This window comes from Lytechinus variegatus, chromosome 13 (assembly GCF_018143015.1).
Source record: "Lytechinus variegatus isolate NC3 chromosome 13, Lvar_3.0, whole genome shotgun sequence".
NCBI lineage: Eukaryota > Metazoa > Echinodermata > Echinoidea > Temnopleuroida > Toxopneustidae > Lytechinus > Lytechinus variegatus.
Genome location: NC_054752.1, coordinates 5,913,301 through 5,931,855, shown reverse-complemented (window position 1 = coordinate 5,931,855; position 18,555 = coordinate 5,913,301). Strand labels below are relative to the sequence as shown.

Below are 18,555 nucleotides of genomic sequence, written 5' to 3'. Positions count from 1 at the left end.
AATTTTAAACGGCCCTTTTTCTCAAATTGTCAGCTTATGTGATTGCCCGACCGGACATGATAACCGTACATGATGGCACAAGCCTTTTAAACAAGTCCAAAGTATCTGGTTCATCTTTCCATTAATTTCCTAAAACTGTAGTTTGTTTGCACCATACCATGTGCAATATAATGTTATTAGTCTACTTCAAAGATGGTGGATGACTGGTAGTATATATTGTTGGCTGATTTCTGTCACCTGCACGTGCCTCTTTCAAGGCTCCACGGACATACATAAAATGCGTTATTTCACCATTTCGCAGAAATTATATAAAAGGGCTGACAAAGGATACAGGACATTCTAATGAGGAATGAATATTTACATCTGAATGGTACATGCTTTCAAGCCTAAATAAAAACAACACCAACAACTGATGTCCAGTGTGTCTTGTATCTCAGCAGGATGAATACAGGAATATTCATCAATCTGTACTGGAGCATGAAATTACGAACCAATCAGAACAATGGGATATTCTGCTCTGTGTAGTCAAGTCAAACCAAACCTAAATTATGGCTCAAGATTTTGAGGACTAGAAAAATTTCTTGACCTCCAAATATCTTATGCCTTTGTAAATATTTTGTTAAGTCTATTTATCCTTTGTAAATATAGAAATTGTCTAGATTACAATAACGACCAAGTTTTGAATAGTGATTTATTCATTCTTGCCATTAATTAAGATCTTCCTGCATGTAAGTACATGCATTTTTTTATAGATTCAATATCAGTGTGATTTTGTGTTTTCATAAACATTTACTTTTCATCCCACCAAAACTAATAACCAAAATCAACCTTCTGGTATTGAGGTTAAATGTTTGTCTTGTTTATAAATATAATAGAAATAGAGTAATTATTTCATTTTTGCTCGTCTTATTCCTGTTTAACTCTTACGATACCAATGGGACTGCATATATGTAAACACTCTATGTGACATGTACTGTACTCTGTCTCAACTACAGAAGCTTTCATGGTGATCTTCATGTAATAAGGTGCATATATTATCCATCCAATTTTCTGAAGCCTTGAAATATATTCCATTTTTGCTGCCTTGATTTATATGTTCTTTACCATTATTGTGATTTTCAGAGAAATAAAATGATGGCATTTTAAAGTTTCGCTTATTTTCAACAAAATAGTTATATGAACGAGCCAGTTACATCCAAATGAGAGAGTTGTGACATCACTCACTCACTATGTCTTTTGTATTTTATTATATGAAATATGAAATATTTTTATTTTCTCGTCATTGTCATGTGAAATGAAGTTTCATTCCTCCCTGAACACGTGGAATTCCATTATTTTAACATTTTGTGCTTCAGGCAATGAGGTCCTAATCATCAATTCGTAAAAATTGAAATATTGTATAATTCAAACATTAAAAAACAAAAGAAATAGTGAGTGACATCATCGACTCATTTGTATGTAACTGGCTCGTTCATATAACTATTTTGCTGAAAATGTCATTACTTTCTTATTTTACATCCGATTTTGGTGAAATTTTCAACATTGTGCTTGTCTGATTTTTCTCTAATTGATTTAAATCAACATTTTTCTGAGGTGGACTTGACCTTTAATGATGTGATTTGGCCCAATTCTACAGGAATTTTAGGTGTTGGATAATTGAAGGCAAACTAAATTTTGCTTCCAACACCAGCCCAATGCATTATTTCAAGTTTTGTGTTAGCGCTTTGGTGCTGGGGTTGACTTTTACATTACCTCCTGTGCACTTGTTCTTTGGAATTAAATTTCACATAAAATCAGCTATGTTTAATTGATAGATGGTATACATATTTTGTATGATTGATTATTCAGAATGATGCACTTTGAAATGTCAGAAACCTAATAATTCAATGTTTTCATACTATTTTGTATTATTTATTTATTTGCAAAGATTAAAATCAAGACTGAATATCTTATGAAAGCATGCATGATTTATTTTGATCAATTCCCTTGAAAATAATCCTACTAAAATTCAGGGGCCGCGGAACGGTTTTAAAAGTGGGGGGCTGAGCCAACTGTGGGGGGGGGGGGGGGCTGACCATGCATAAAATCACAACTCTATGGTCATTTTTACGTTTCTGTACATGGTTTTTGAAAAAAAGTGGGAGTGGGAGGGGGGCTGCTTCTGCGGCCCCTGTAATTGATGTACATAAAAGTTGTACCTTTAAACTTTTCATCACCATCATCACCACCACCATCATCACCACCACCACCATCATCACCAAAACCACCATCACCACCACCAACACCACCACCACCATCACCACCATCATCATCATCATCATCATCATCACCAATCAGCATGAAAATGGCTCAAATATAAAATGCCTTTCAACCCAACAAATAAGAAGAATATTTGTATGAGTTGTACATAAAGTACATATATATCAATAAATAAAACCATATCAAGGTGAAAACTTTTCAAACTCTTTGACAAATAGATAGTTCTTGTATTACAGCTTCAATATTTCACCATGGAGATAAATAAAACGCACTATAATTTTCACAAAAATATGCATCTACAGATGCATACACAGAAAAATCAGTAAATCAGTAAAGTAAAGCAAAATTTGGCACAGTATGAATACACGTAGTATCGAATATTTAGATTCCCATAAACTTACATCAGCCTTTTATCTCTAGTAGCCAATAACAGGTTTTATTCAATCTTTACTTAAATTCATCTATAAATCTTAAAGATGATTTTTCATGATTTCCTGATTTGTTTTACTCTGAATATTCAAAAGTTGTTATTGTCGTGATTTTTGTTTAGTTTTTATAAGCAGAAAAAGCAATACCCAAAGGGGATAATCATAGCAATGTTTGACCCATGAAATCAACACATAAAAAAGTACCCCCCCCAAAAAAAAAGTAAAGCCTGCCTCAACCAAATCTGATAGTACAGAGTGAATATCATCAACTTTGGTGGCAAAATCTAACTTGACATTACAATAGAAATGAAAGTAATTGAAGATACAGACTCAAACAAAGTTATGAATTAATTTGAGGCTGCAAACTTGGCTGGCTGAATGTCATTCCCCACGACTGAATTTCCTCAATTTTTTTCAAGACTCCTAAATCCAGTCAATCCTACCTTTGAGGACACCTGTTTAAATTACAGTGGAAATCTGTTTTAGTGGACACCAAAATTGTCCCCCATTTGAAAGGAAAAGGAGTTAAAGAACCTGTCTATAAAGTCCACCTGTCTACAGTGGTCACTTCTGTCTCCCTTGGGTGGCCTTGACGGGTTTGTCTGCACTTATAACATCTGAAATAATAATAATATACAGTTCTTGTATAGCGCATGTCGCATTATGAATAATGTCTCATTGCGCTTCCAAAGGACTTGGATATTATTGTCACCCCAACTGCAGCTTGGCAGCGGTAATTATTAAGATTACAGCGCACATGCATTTCAAGGAATAAATTCCTGCCAGGTACCCAGTCACCTCACCTGGGTTGGGTGCAGCACAATGTGGATGAATTTCTTGCTGAAGGAAATTACGCCATGGCTGGGATTCAAACCCACGACCCTCTGTTTCAAAGTCATAAGACTAATCCACTGGGCCACAACGCTCCACGAAATCCTGCACCTTACGAAACTAAAGAGAACTAATCTAAAGGATGGAACGGCCTGATGTCCTCCTCAAAAAAATTCTTGACCATCCTCTTGGACAAGTACTTGCCCTGAATATTGGTGGTCCCGGCTGGCAAGAGGGCTAAGTAGACAGGTGTGTCGGCGCCCTCGTCGGGGGTTAATATCATTTTGGCTCTCTCGCCGCTATGGTGGGATGTAATATCAGTCAGGACATATCCAGGGCTACACTACATCACAGTGACAAAAAAAATGGAAGAAAAATAGAACAAAATTAGTTAAGAAAGGCTTGGCCTAAGAAAAATGCATTTTATTGTACACCAATAAACAAATCATTGGCCTATACTGTATTCTGTGTATATCTTCGAGGGGAAAAAAAATGTACACTGTGTACAGTCTTCAAGATGTGTGTCATCATCGCATCCTAATATACATTGATTTTCTTTTAAAGCAGATATCAACCAGCATCAAGCAGCCTCAATAGCACTACCTCAAATCTCGACAACATATATTCAAATCTGGCCCATATTCTCTGAGCAGTGTAATCTTAAAATACAGGCCTTCTTTATGATAATTCACTAATTCACTAGTTAATAAGTACATTCATACCACAATGATTATGTTCCCAAGTCGCAAAACAAGTAGTTCCCTTAGGAACATTATTTTCCCTATGCAAATGAAATTTTAGGCTAAGTTATGCTCCTTGTTTAGTCATAGTTACATGTATCTCAAAATGTAGATCTCAAATTTTAGGACTCTTATTTTGAAACTAGTGTTCCTTTAAGTTCAGTTATTCCCTTTACAAGTTCTGTTTATAACATGCAGCATAATAAAATAATAATAATTCCTTCTTATTAAGCGCTTTTTCAAAAGTTACACAGGGCCATAGCTAGGAAGTCTTGTGAAGGGGTTCTGAATGAGAAAAAATGAACCTTTTCTCGAAACACATTACACTTGAACTCGAGGGACTGAGCATTGAAAACCCTATAACTTTCCATCCACAAAGCCGAACTGAATTACTTTTATTTTTCTTTTTCTCTATCTAATTTTCTAAAAAATGTTAAATTTTATTTGTTGTTGGCAAGTGGGGTTCCGCGGAACCCAGGGACCCCCCCCCCCCCCCCCCCCCCCGGCTACGGCCCTGGTACAGTTTATAACATTCAGACAATGAGAGATCACACACAGTTTGTCAGTTCATTCCTGCTTGTAATAACAGTATATTATTTACTACAGCAATTCAATGTATTACACAATAGTGTCAACTTCCATTTCCATTAAAGTTTTTTCCACAGAGTAAAAAAAACACCCTCTTTGAAAATGAACTTAATACTTACACAATTTATGAGGACATCTTTTTTGCTTGTATCCTTGCCTACACTTTCACCATGCACTTTGGTGAGGGCTACTATACCAAGTTTGCTGGTCCCGTATGCCCAATCTCTCCATCCCTTTAGTACATGGTCTCCCACTTTTGTGCCCCTGCAAAATAGAAATCCATCAAATAAGAAAAAAAAATATCAAGTGTATTGAGATCAAATAAGTGTGGCAGTATGCTCAGAGCAATAAACCCTTAAGCTACTTTACACTGCACACAATGCAGTGGTTTTGCATCTCTTTAGGCAAAGAAAGTTTAAATTAAATCTTGTGTGTGTTTCATAAAAGTGTTCATAATTCACATGCAAATTTACAAAGGATTGGTGATCTTTCAGCGCTAAATCAATGAAAATTTGGTGAGTATACTATAAATACCATGAGGCAATTCCGTCGTTGGATAAGGCAAACACCGATTACAAACCATGGAAAACCTCAATCACCCCAGGCTAGTTATATTTATCTATAAATATTTATCTGTGTTTCTTGACCAACAATGATTCCGAAAAAAACTTAATGGCAATTATATACACAGCGCGCCAATTCAAGCAAACTCGCTCGCCATCGCATGCAGTCATTTTTATTTCTCTTTAATAGTTTCCTTATTTCGGGGTCGATTTTCTTCGTTCAAAACTGAAAACAATAACATTGGATTTCAAAATACAATATGCCTTTAAAAACTTGATTACCGGTAAATATCAAATAAAATAATATACTTCAGAAAGGCCTACTACAGGCAGAGCTGATCTTACGTAATATCAGCTGTTTATCGTCTACCCTCGGCTTGCCTGATAAGAGGGATTATCGGCGATACAGGGCTGATAGCGCTGGAAATGAAATATCATGGATCCTCTCTCTTTCTGTCTCTCTCTCTATCTCCTTTTACGTTACTATGTTTCCTCTTACTTTTCCTTCCTTACGTTCATAATTGTTTCTTTAAAATAATGTTGTTTCTTTCTTCTTTCCTTCCTTGGCTCTTATATTTCTTTCTTCCTTCCTTTGGCTTCTATCTTTCTTTAATCCTTCCTTCCTTCCTTCCTTTGGCTTCTATCTTTCTTTCTTTAATTCTTCCTTCCGTCTGTCCTTCCTTCCTTTTTTATTATTGCATACACAGCGTGACAATTCAATCAAACTCTGTGGCCCACCAGCGCATGCAATCATTTTTATTCTCTTTAACAGTTTCCTTTTTTCGGGGTCATTTTCTTCATTCGAAATTGAAAACAAATTAACATTGAATTTCAAAATACAATAGGCCTTTGAAAACTTGCTTAAATATCAAATACAATAATTCAATTTCCAAAGGCCTACTACAGGCAGAGCTGCTCTTACGTATTATCACAGCTTTTGTTTATTGTCTAACACTCGGCTTGCGCCTGCGGAGGAGAAACGTTACATAAGAGGGATTATCGGGCGATTCAGGGTAGATAGCGCTTGGGAATGAAATATCTTGGTTCCTTCAACAAGGATTTGTTATCAGGGTATAGGACTGTAGCAAAGTCACGAGCTGGTGTGTGAATCTAGCAACAAAGGTTTGACGTAATGACAAGAGAAGGTCACCAGTCACTTGTAAAGCTGCCTGTAACTTTACGAACATCTTTTTATGAAACACCCTTTCCCACTAGGGCTCTGTATAGATACAAAGCAAAACCTTAGACACAAACCGAGAATGATCTGTGATGTTGCTATGACATGGTACTGATTACACCTTTGTCTCAAGTGAAAAGGCTCATTTCATTTCTGTTTTGATATCCCTGTGTGATGCAGTAAGTCAGTATAATTCATTTATTTCTGTTAATGACTAAGTGCTGGTCTTCCATGAGGCCCCAACTCAAATGAAGACCACAATAAAAGCATAATAATAACTAATCTATAATGGTTTTCATGAAATCCACATAAAAGCACTTTACAATGTAGCTAATTTGAAATGCACAAAGAACAGTAATGAATTAAAAATTTTCTAACAAAAAAATAAAAGATTTATAACAGAACAAAGTTTACTCATCAAGATGAGAATAATTAACTAAATTTGACGACAGGCACTAATTTGAAAATATTCAGACCTGAAACTCTCATATGATCAAGGTTTCGAAATGGTATTGGATTGGATCTTAGAATATTGCGTAATATGGGGTGATCATTAGGCTACTCACTCTACGAATTCATTCATGAGGTCCGTCACACCGTCCTCTGTTGTGACCTCTCGGAAGCGTTTCTGGAGTTCTTCGCTCATCTCGTAATATGCCATCGGTGCTGCCTTACTGGCAAGATTCACAACCCTAGGGAATGAATAAGATAAGAGAAGCATCATTAAGCATGTGCATTAGGTGCTTTCATACTCAATCAAAGATAATAGAAAATTTATTATCATTATTATAAAAAAATAATAAGAATAATATTCATGTCTTGGCTATTATTACAGTTGATTTATGTGTCTGGTGCTTGTGCTGGACAATTCAGTTGAACAAAATCGTACCATGTGTGAGATCAGTCTCTGGCATTTTAGGCTGCATGAAAGAAAAACTCTGGCAATATTCATTTCAATATGTTGTTAAGTGTCAATGGCATAATTTTGCTTGCCAGAGTTTTTTCTTATTTTGCAGGTTTTTTTATGGCAAAAGTTTTAGGCAACAAGCCCCAGGTGATGCTGATGACTGTGTGCTGTATTGCAAGGTCAAGACAAGAGCTGACCACGCAATTCTCCAGCGAGATCTTTCAACAATATCGGATTGGGCAAAGCTGTGGGATATATGTCCTTCAATGTCAAGAAGTGTGCCCACATGCATATCTCATTGAAACAACAACCCTTGGCTTGCAACTTTACCATCAGTGACACACCTGTTCCAACGGCAACCTCCTGTAAATACCTCGGTGTGACCATCACAAACAACTTGAGTTGGAACTCCCATGCACAGAAGACATCCTTCAAAGCTGCTCTTACTCTTGGAATCATAAGTCCAGCATTGGGTAAAAGTGACCTGAAAGTGAGAGACATTGCGTACAACCAACTTGTCAGACCTCATCTTGAGTATGCTTCATGTGCATGGAATCCTCACGTACAAAAAGATGTAAACATTATTGAGAACATTCAGCGTCAGGGTGCTAGGTTTGTCCTTCACAGCTATAGCAGAGAATCCAGTGTAACATCGATGTTGTCAACTCTTCACTGGGATACTCTCCAACACAGACGCCTTCTTAGCCAATGTGAGATGTTCTACAAAATTCATCACAGTTTTGTTTAATTCAACATGCCACATCAGATTAAGTTAAGCAGCAATTCCCGTCCACAACGTTCACAACACACTGGACATCAGCTCAAGTACACCCAGCCTTTTTGTAGAGTGAACTGCCACAGTATGTTCCCAAGAACCATCCGTATTTGGAATACTCTCCCAAACGCTGCTGCAAATTCGACCTCTATAGCTGGCTTCCGGGGAGCAACATTGCCAATCATTCAGCAAATGTTGCCTCCCCCTCCCCTTAAGAAGCTGTAAGAGGGACACACACGCACCATCCACACACTGTATATAGTGCACCAAGAATACCACCACAGGATCACCACATCACCTGAAGCACTTGCAGCACCTGATGCAGCACAACCCTCTCCAGGACACAGTGTACGCTTTTCGGGAGAGTACTTCTTCAATGTTCAAGGCTATTCCACACCTTGCTATGCGAGGAAAGGACTGTCTGTGCTGTTCAAATCTGGAGAGAGGCAGATGGAAGCCTTGGGAATACCTTTACCAAGGTAGAAATATTGGCTTCCCATACTGACAAAGGAATGAACTGTGTATCATAGTGAGTTTTTGTACCAAGTGTATAGGCAGTTGGCACACCAATTTGGATACATGAGTCTATATTCCCTAAAGGCCACCGCACACCTTACGACTGTTCGCGATCCGATTTTGGAACAAATCGCATTTTGTTCATTTCCTGAAAATGTGAATGAATCATATAATTTTATCTGAGGTTACAATTAATTGAAAGAATACTAAATAAATATAACCATTTTTAAAAATTGCAAGCATTTATTTCGGAGTAAAGGCCAAGTTAGTTTCAAATTGTAGCCCATCCTACGACTGCTATGACGTCATTAGGACTAGATATTAAATTCACTTTTATTCTAAGAAGGATGATAGCATAGTCGCAGATTTGAACATAGGTATTCCTACGATGATTTAGAACATTTCACAGTAAGATATTCCAAGTCTCAATATTAGCATCGAATTCTAATACATTTTATTCTGAAATCGGGTCGCAGACCAATTGTAAGGTGTGCGGTACGTCGTCTTTAAGGACCTTAATACATTTTTCATGACTAAATCCTAGGCCAAGTTTGGCAAAATGCTTATACACCCCTGTTTGGTCAGACGCTTTGTCTTAAATGCTGAGACAATTACCTTCCACGTACCTCGAGTGAAGTTCATGGAGGCTCCACTCCACTTCACTACCACTACGCTCCACCTACACAAACTTTGAGACTGTGAACTCGTCCGGATACTCCAAGAGGCAAAGGTGGGATAAAAAAAGTTATTTATTATAGAAATTATAGAAAAAATATAACGAGAAAGAAAAATAGCTTTATTTCTTACTCTACACCCTTATTTCACTGTGTCCATCCTCCGGTTATCCTCAAATTGGTGATTTTGGGCCAGTATCTAATTCCTCACACGCAGGTCAGCATAAATATTTATATAATATTGGATGGCCTTGACGTTAATACAAGGAAATATTGGACGAGCTTTGCAAAAATATTGGACGAGTCGAAGACGAGTCCAATATTATGCAAAGCGAGTCCTATATTTCCTTGTATTGACCGAAAAATGGGACATCCAGTATTATGATTATTATTCTTACAGAGAATTTTAGCAAATAATTTTTAACTTACCCTCCCGCCCTGAGACTCTGACTCTGCTGTATAATGGGGGGACCTAAAGCTACGCACTTTGTTTTCGAACAATAAAAACTGTCCCAATTTTAATATTTCAACAAATTATATTTCACTAATTTGTGGCAAACATAATGTGTCGTCTACCCTCTAAAGATCATTAACCAAGTAGAAAATATCACAAAACTCACTAATACGAAAATCCTGTCGTGTTTTTCAAACACCTCTTGATTTTGCCGCCCGATGTAGAAGGGGTCCTAAAGCTACGCACTCGAATCATCATGCAAAAAATAGTATTTCCTGTGCCTCAATTTCTAAAATATATTCAAATTATTATAACATTTATTCAATTTTTTTTCTCCCCCTTCACCTCTTAGATTTACCACTTATTTATTTTGCTTTTTTTCATGTTTACTCTGTTTATTTATTTTTTTCTCAATACGCCCCCTCTCTCATACAGCATCAGCTTCTTTATTTGCTTTTACCCTTTTAGGCAATTTGCTTCCCTTCCATATATACAGGTTTTTTTTTCTACTATATAGTCTTCTGTTTTTCCCCCTCACACCCAGGGATTACAATATCAGTTACACCATTGTATACATATTTTTTTTCATTTTTGATATATTTATATACTTTTATACTTACAGATTTATTTTTACACTTACTTTCTTCTCTTAGTTTGTTTTTTTTTGTATTTATGTTTTTATTGTAAAACAAAATAATATATACAATAACAACAAAACTTCATAGCTACTGTACTTAAGATATCTACACAAAATATCTACACAACTGATGACAAGACGACACATACACAGGACAAACACGATTCTCTCAGTAGCAAAAAGATAAAGAATAAATAAATAAGTAAATAAATTAATCAATAAATAAAAAATACATAAAGGCATCCAGATTCCAGAATATGGAGAAAACAATAATTTTGTGAAGGATAAGCATTAATCTACATTAAAGGACCACTTCTTGAAATGCAGTGCCAACTTATCATTCTTTTCAGCTATATAGTATTCTGTTTTCTGTTTTACTTTGACAAAGGTTATGAAAGCCTGAAAGTTTAAATCAATTTCTTGAAACTTGCATCTCATAATATAGAATTTAAGACATAAAAATAGGAAATTAATACACATATCATGTTTGCCACCAATATCAAAACCAAAAATGAAACTGATATCAGGATAGACTGTTGTTTCATGAATAATACTATCAATGTAGTCTGTGAGCTTCTTTCTAAATGGTAAGACCTTTTCACATTCACAAAAAATATGTTTTAAAGTTTGTTTAATGCTCTATCATACATACTTGTCTTTTGCACATTATCAGTTGTTCCCTTCTTTTTCCCTTTTTTCCCCACTCTTATGCACCAGTTTATTATGCCTTTCTTTGTTACCTGTTTGACCCACCTCTCACTAATTCTCTTGTTATTCATATCTTCCTCATACCCTCTATCACTGTTTTGCTCCAGATCCTGTTTGATGTTGCCTGCCTCATTATCTTAATCCCTCTTGGCTTGAGGTCTTTCTTTGGCCTTACTCACACTAACTTCCCTTTGTGTCTGCCTACTCCTTTTTTTTCATCCCCTTCATTAACCTGATTGGTCATCTCTTCTCACTAATGCCCCTTTTGTCTCCTTGTTCCAGTGTTGCTGTTGAATGTCTGTGGTCTATATTATGGTTGTTCCACCTTATATGTTTGTCATTTTGCCTCCGAAGAAGATTCTGCTAGGATCGAAAGCTTAGGCCCCTTTTGACTCTCTTAAAATGAAATTAAAGCGAATATAACTCAAAACTTCCTAACAGTTGTTGGTTTTCTCTGCATTTAGAGATTTACTGCAGCCTCTGTAGAAAAAATTTAACAGGAATTGTTCATCACTCTGCAGTCACAGTTCCACACACAGAGTGCGCATTTGCCATTGAAAACTGCATGAGCGCGTGATGAGTGGTGCGTAGCTTTAGGACCCGCGCAGCTTTAGGACCCCCTACCATACAAATTTCGGGGATTCCCCTTCTAGTCGTCCAATATTTTCAATATTGTGTCACCTCGGAAAAAAATATTAGGCGAGTTCAACAAACTTTTTAAGTGGGTCGAGTGCATCAACAAAATAACACTTGTATTTGGGCTCTAAAATTGTCTGTATGAATAATAATTATATTATATTGGATGGCTCATAGAATACCAGAAATATTCCAAGAGTTTGGGAAAATATTCCATTGATTCATGGAATATTTTTCCAAACTCTTTCTGGTATTTTCTGAAGGATAACCAGAGGATGGACACAGAGTGAAATAAGGGTGTAGAGTAAGAAATTAAGCTATCTCTCTTTCTTGTTATACTTTGGTCTTTAATTTTTACAATTAATAACTTTTTTATCCCACCTTTGTCTCTTGGGAGTATCCGAACGAGTTCACGGTCTCAAAGTTCGGGTAGGCGGAGCGTAGTGTAGCGGTAGTGAAGTGGAGTGGAGCCTGCACGAACTTCGCTCGAGGTACCTTCCACCATTCCTGATGATTGGCAAGAAAGCTTTGGTCACTAGACGTACACCATGATAGTTGGTCCGGATCGTTCTTTCAGCTTGCTCGGGCATTGGGACATCATTACCCTGTAAGGGACGGAAGCAAAACAGGCTTTCAATCAAAGTACTAATTCAGCATGACATATATACAGTAATTCTTTATGATTTCTTTTGTTTTTAATTGTCACTTCATGAAGAGGTATTGAGAGAGTTGTAGTTCATCCAGATTCCAGATAACATTTTCCAGGCAGCCTCAAATTCTGATCCAGGCCCTTTTTATCACATTCCTGTAAAATCTTTTTATCTTTGAAAATCTTTGTATAAAAATAGCCACACAACTACTGTCTGCTATGAATAGTCATGTTAATAATAACAATGATGGTGACATTATCATAACTAATGAATAGTATTTAAAATAAAGAAATTTATAATAATACTGATTAATATATACAATAACAAATGAATAGAAAACAATGCTAACTTCAATAACGTCAGACATCAATAGTTAAAGCCATGGATGGATATTAGCATCATTGCCCCTCTGACTGGCCTTGAGGATTTGTTTTGCCCTTTAATATGCCCTCTGAAAAAGTGGCTTTGGCCTTGTAATATTGACATAATTGTTGAATTTTTATCACAAAAAAATCATAAATTTAAACTGATTACTCACTCTAAAGGCAATTCCTGCATTGTTGATCAAAATATCTAAGCCTCCATGCTCGGCCTTTATATCATCCCGAAGCTTCTCCATGCTCGCTACGTCAGTGACATCAAGCAGATTGAATCTAGGACTGAGCCCTTCACTGTTCAAGAGTTTAACGGCCTGCATCCCATCTTGGCTTTCATCCTTGGCGGTCAAATATATGGCTCCTTTCTCTCCAAAGAGTCGGCAGAGAGCACGGACGACGGCGAGACCGATGCCTGTAGAGCTTCCAGTAACCTGGGAAATTCAATTTATTTCAATTCAGTTTAAAAGTCTACATTTTTAAGGGCAAGTCCAAGAAAAGGTCACCCTAGAAGGCAAAATTTCATCTTTAATTTAAAAAGTTATCTTTGGTGGGGTAAGAAAGCCCAAATGTTGAATTTTAAAATTTCATAAAGGAAAATTTGATAGTATGCATATTTATGCTAATTTGGGGCACCTAATTTGCATAATTGGTAAAATGGGCGTTACGTATGGGACAATTGTAAAAACTCATAGAAAATAAAAACAAAACTTGTGAGATTTAGTCATAGGTGGGACATGGACCCCCTAACATCTTATTACTTTTTGGGGAAAAAAGTGGTGTCATCTAATTATGCAAATTAGGTCTTGTCCAAGGATGGAATGTCCCATACGTAACATTTTGAGGATGTTTTTTTAAGTTATTTCTCAAAATACAATACTTGTATTGTTGCATCTCTGGGAAGTTCTAATTTATAAAGTATGAAAATGTTATATCCCAAAAAGTTTCAAAAATATTGTTTGCTTTTTAATTAAAAGTAAATTAAAAAATTTTTACGTATGGGACCACATGTTACGTATGGGACATTTACACAAAATGTCAATGGGGAGATTTGTGTACAAAGTGAATGGAGAAAAACAAATTTCAAGAGTGCTCTAAAAAGTGATAATTTACTTTTTCTTTAGTTTTTAAAGACTGATTTGTTATGAATACTGATTAATGAAAACAATTGATTGAAGTGAAAAAATTGTGAAAATGGGAAAAATATGAAAAAAATAAAAAACAATAGAAATACATGAGAAATTCATGAAACCATGAAAATCAAGAAAAAAAATGCTGAAATGGCTAATTTTCTTTTCAGTCATATAAAATATGTCTCAATAGAACATTTTACAAGATAGAAACTAGATTGTATTTTCATATTTTAAATTATTTCAATTTTTTGAATTATGGGGGAAATTCTGTACGTTCTCTATGGGGACAAAATGTCCCATACGTAACTGTCCCATACGTAACACATCATTAATTTATTCAATTAGAGTCTGTAATTAAAGGGATTTGGCTTATAACATGAAACTTGCCTTAGATATACTAGAGTATTGTGACTTCTATCACACTAAGTTACAAGTTGTCAAATGAAATACTTTCAGAGAACTCTCAACTTGAAAAAAATGTTGTAAAAATTTTCTTTTTTCTGCGTCCCATACGTAACTGCCCATCTTCATATGTCACCATTTTTTGCATGATTATTCTTCTCTTAGATGTCTACCATCATGAGGGTATTCAATCTTATCAAAGTGAATTAACACTATTTTGCAGGTCATTAAATCCTCTGAAATGTCCCATGCGTAACGCGCGCGAATTCTTGGACTTTAAGTTGAAAAATGTTCCCTCCACTGGCTAGTAGAAATGTACTAAATCTATAGTTACTTGTGGATAGTATACCGATACATTTATGAACAAAAAATTAGTACCATTCATTAGCCTTTTATACTAAGACACATTATAAACATTTGAGGCAGAAGCAAAAAAAATCAGGGGAGCCCACCTGAAATTTTTGGATGGACACAGGGAAAAACATTGACAAGCTAGCCCCCCCAAAAAATAAAAAAAAGTTATCAACCTATGATTATAAAAGAATGCATTACTAGATATGCGATAGTAAGACTTTAGTGTTAAAATTGGGATGAACAATGTCAATGTTGGATAAAAACATGTTGTTTTGGCAACCTCAACTCTAAATAAAGCCTCAAATATATTAAGAATTCACTTAAGTTAAGGTTGCCAAAACAAGGCCAAGGGAATTTAAGGTGGACAATGAAAGACAAACTACAGTCTACAGTCTCTAGTAAAAGTAGTAACATGTATGGTAGGGGGTCCTAAAGCTACGCACCACTCATCGCGCATGCAGTTTTCAATGGCAAATGCGCACTCTGTGTGTGGAACTGTGACTGCATTCCTATTCATTTTTTTTAACAGAGGCTGCAATAAATCTCTAGATGCAGAGAAAACCAATGGCTGTTTGGAATTTCGGAGTTATATTCACTTTAATTTCATATATCCTATAAAAATGTGAACATAATTTAAAAATTGAGGCCCAGGAAATACTATTTTTTTGCATGATAAATCGAGTGCGTAGCTTTAGGACCCCTCTTACATCGGGCGGTGAAATCAAGAGGTGTTCGGAAAACACAGCGGGATTTTCGTATTAGTGAGTTCTGTGATATTTTCTTCTATGGTTAATGATCTTTAGAATATTTACCACAAATTAGTGAAAGATATTTTGTTCAAATATTGAATTTGGCATAGTTTTTATCATTTGAAAACAAACTGCGTAGCTTTAGGTCCCCCAATCATACAAAACAGTAGGCCTAGTCTACAATTAACTGGAGCCATTCAATCGATCCCCCTCTGACTCTGTACATCATGATTCATAGCCTGCTAACATCTGCTTAAAAGAGCATTAAAAGCTTCACTACAGTTTACAGATCAACTGAACACTTTTCCCCCGCTATTGTATTAGAAAATACCGCCATGAATATCCCGGGTTCAGCTTCTGGGATCGAGACTTGAGCTCCAACTCTGGGCGGCGGAACTCATAACCCAGCACCCGCTACATATATCAGGGTACAACGCCAAGGCTGCGGTATGCACGTACGAGCGCGAGCAGACTTAGCCGTGATTTGATTCACGGGTTGAGCGTTAGCAGCAGCTACGATCTAATCATAAAAAAACATCAAAATGGAATTTCAAAAACCAAGCACTTCATCTTCTAAATGTATAATTGAACGACACTCATATCAAACAAAATATATCATAATTGATACTTACTAGAGCAATTTTCTGAGACATTTCGATGGGGGAGTTTTTCATTTTGCCCGTCGCAATAATGTAGTGGGCGTGGTCGGGATTTCGTTGCCAAGACCAAGTACACATGTTTCCTTGATTTGGATCACATGGGCCTAATTTAGGCTCGCTGTATTACTATTATTGCCCGATTTAAAAAAAAATCATGCTTGAAAATTCCAGGAAACGCCTATGAATTTCGGAATATTTTTTATTCAGTTTCAGGAAATTTACTTTGGATCTGTGGAAACACTGGCTCACGTTAAAGCTACAAGGAACGTCCCTTTATAAGATGGCTAAATAATAATAAGCGAAGTTTGTGAAGGTGTCATAGAAATTGGACCGGGCAGCCGATCGGGGCCGGAGGAACTAATCGGCGGCTCTTTTATCCGCCGATTTGTGATTTGTTCCTATACGCCGTTCATGCAACTTTGACACCCCTTCAGCAGAAATGTGAAATTCCAGTAGTCCTTTTCAACCAATTGGCTCCTCCAAATCAACATGCATGCAACCACAGAACAATACAGTTGCCCATTTTAGACCCCTTATTTGAGACACTGTACATACATTGCACCTTCACGACAATACGCCAGACGGTGGCCTGTACTTACAGAGAAGAAGAGAATCTTATTTTGGACATAGCGATGTATATATGTTTTGGAAATTTGATACTTGATGTAGTAATCCCTATGGCAGAGCTCTCATACAGAAGCTATACTGAGATGATGAATAAAGTGAGCCACTGGAAGGAGCATCATGAAGTGCAGGCCGGAATGGTGATGAATCGACATAGCAATTTTGTATGTACATAAACCATGCTATACATGCTCAGTGCAAGTAAAAACCAAGCTTAACCCTAAAAAGACTTGGGGAGTGGGCTGATTCAGCCCGCCCCCCCCCCCCTGGACATTTTTTTTGCAATAAATCCGCCGCTTGAAATTTTTTGACCGCGTCGCTCGCTGACTTTTTACTTTTATTATAAGTCTCTTGCAACTTTGAGACCAAAATTGTGACCCCCGGGTACGCGGTTCCGAAATAACGCAACATTTCGTAAGTGCATGCAGACCCAAAATTCCTCAAAAACGTGAATTTGTGTACAAATCCAATCCAAATAGTGTTTTTAGCCCGAATTCATAAATGTATCATTATTTTTTCCTTTTACTGCTTAAAATCAATTAATTTCATCTTTTTTATGGTCAAAACAAAGTCCCCGACAATTTCCATTGAAAAAAAACAATCAAAAACAAAAAGTCGAAAAACAGATAAATACATAAGAAATTTAGAAAACAATAGAATACATAAATAAATGTGATGTTGAAGTTTTTTTAAAATGAATTTGATCAGATGCCTATCTAGAGTATGTGAAACAAAAATTAGTATTTAAAGGGCATTATTTCATTAATTAGAGCAAACTTATGATTTGACCATAAATTAGCATAATTAATGACAAATGAGATTTTTCGCAGAATTTGATATCATAGTTTTGTAAATATAATAATGCGATGGGTGACGCACTTGCCTATTTTCGTCGCGATCGCGCGATTGACGGCCGAGATCATAAGGGGGGCTGAATCAGCCCCCCCCCCCCCCAGTTTTCTTAGGCGTTGAAATAGCCTAGTCTATTTAGAGTTAAGACTTTAAATCATATAGGATCCAACAGGGGGCTGCATCATTTTTGATGGCAGGGAGAGCAGTCTCCTTGAAACTGGACATTCCTTTGGTGTTGACAGCCTGTAGGTTGTTCCAGATCCTTATAAATCGTTCTTGGATAGAATGAGAACTTGAAGGGGTCGATTGTTTATTATGTTTTCAATACTCAAGTAAGAAATCGGGGCAAGAAATGGGATGGCGACTGATGTACTGAGGTTGGGCGGGGGTAAGCTGCTGCGTGCTCACCAAAAACCGTCCCCAAAGTAAGTAGCAAAGGAAATATATATATCAATAAAAGACCTAAAAGCTTTATAGTCCAACAAGGCTGCCAAAAACACAGGGAAATCTCAGTACCACCTTTTTCCCAAACCGTGCACAAAAACGTAAAAATGACCGTGATAGGATTGTGATTTTTTTGCATGGTCAGCCCACCCCCCCCAACCGCGTAGCCAGGATTTCATTTTGGAGGGGGCGGTAAATGCACGCGAAGCGTGCCAACACTTGCAGAGCGCGCGAAGCGCGTTCCCTAGGGGGTGGGTGCAGGAAGCTTTTAGTGTTTCATAAATTAAAATGAAAAGGAGCCGTTTCTCTTGTCTCTAGTACCTCCAATTCGGTTGACTATATTGCGATTTTGAACCTTGTTTTCAAATGATTGTGAATGCACAAAAGAGGTATACAATTGAGGAAATTAAAATGATAATAA

The 18,555-nt window shown here is 36.6% G+C and overlaps 1 protein-coding gene across 2 annotated transcripts; it reads right to left on the bottom strand.

Annotated features, from left to right (window-relative positions):
- Positions 1–3,543: 3,543 nt before the first annotated feature.
- Positions 3,544–16,469, bottom strand: LOC121426370 (carbonyl reductase [NADPH] 1-like). Of its 2 annotated transcripts, none has more exons than XM_041622654.1 (6): positions 16,188–16,467; positions 13,082–13,351; positions 12,389–12,498; positions 7,153–7,278; positions 4,966–5,110; positions 3,544–3,861 (listed from the first exon to the last, which is right to left on the bottom strand). In XM_041622654.1, exons 1-6 carry the CDS (start codon positions 16,290–16,292, stop codon positions 3,649–3,651), a joined length of 969 nt encoding a protein of 322 aa, XP_041478588.1. In that variant the 5' UTR covers positions 16,293–16,467; the 3' UTR covers positions 3,544–3,648. The 2 variants fall into 2 exon arrangements, with proteins under 2 accessions (XP_041478588.1, XP_041478589.1); XM_041622655.1 differs by having other exon boundaries at positions 3,749–3,856; positions 16,188–16,469.
- Positions 16,470–18,555: the final 2,086 nt, after the last annotated feature.

Coding starts and splice junctions, on each gene's coding strand:
- LOC121426370 (XM_041622654.1), bottom strand. CDS start 16,292: ATGTGTACTTGGTCTTGGCAACGAAATCCCGACCACGCCCACTACATT. Junction 12,499..13,081: donor ATGCAGGAATTGCCTTTAGA/GTGAGTAATCAG, acceptor CGTCCCTTACAG/GGTAATGATGTCCCAATGCC. Junction 3,862..4,965: donor AAGATGTCCTCATAAATTGT/GTAAGTATTAAG, acceptor ACTGTGATGTAG/TGTAGCCCTGGATATGTCCT.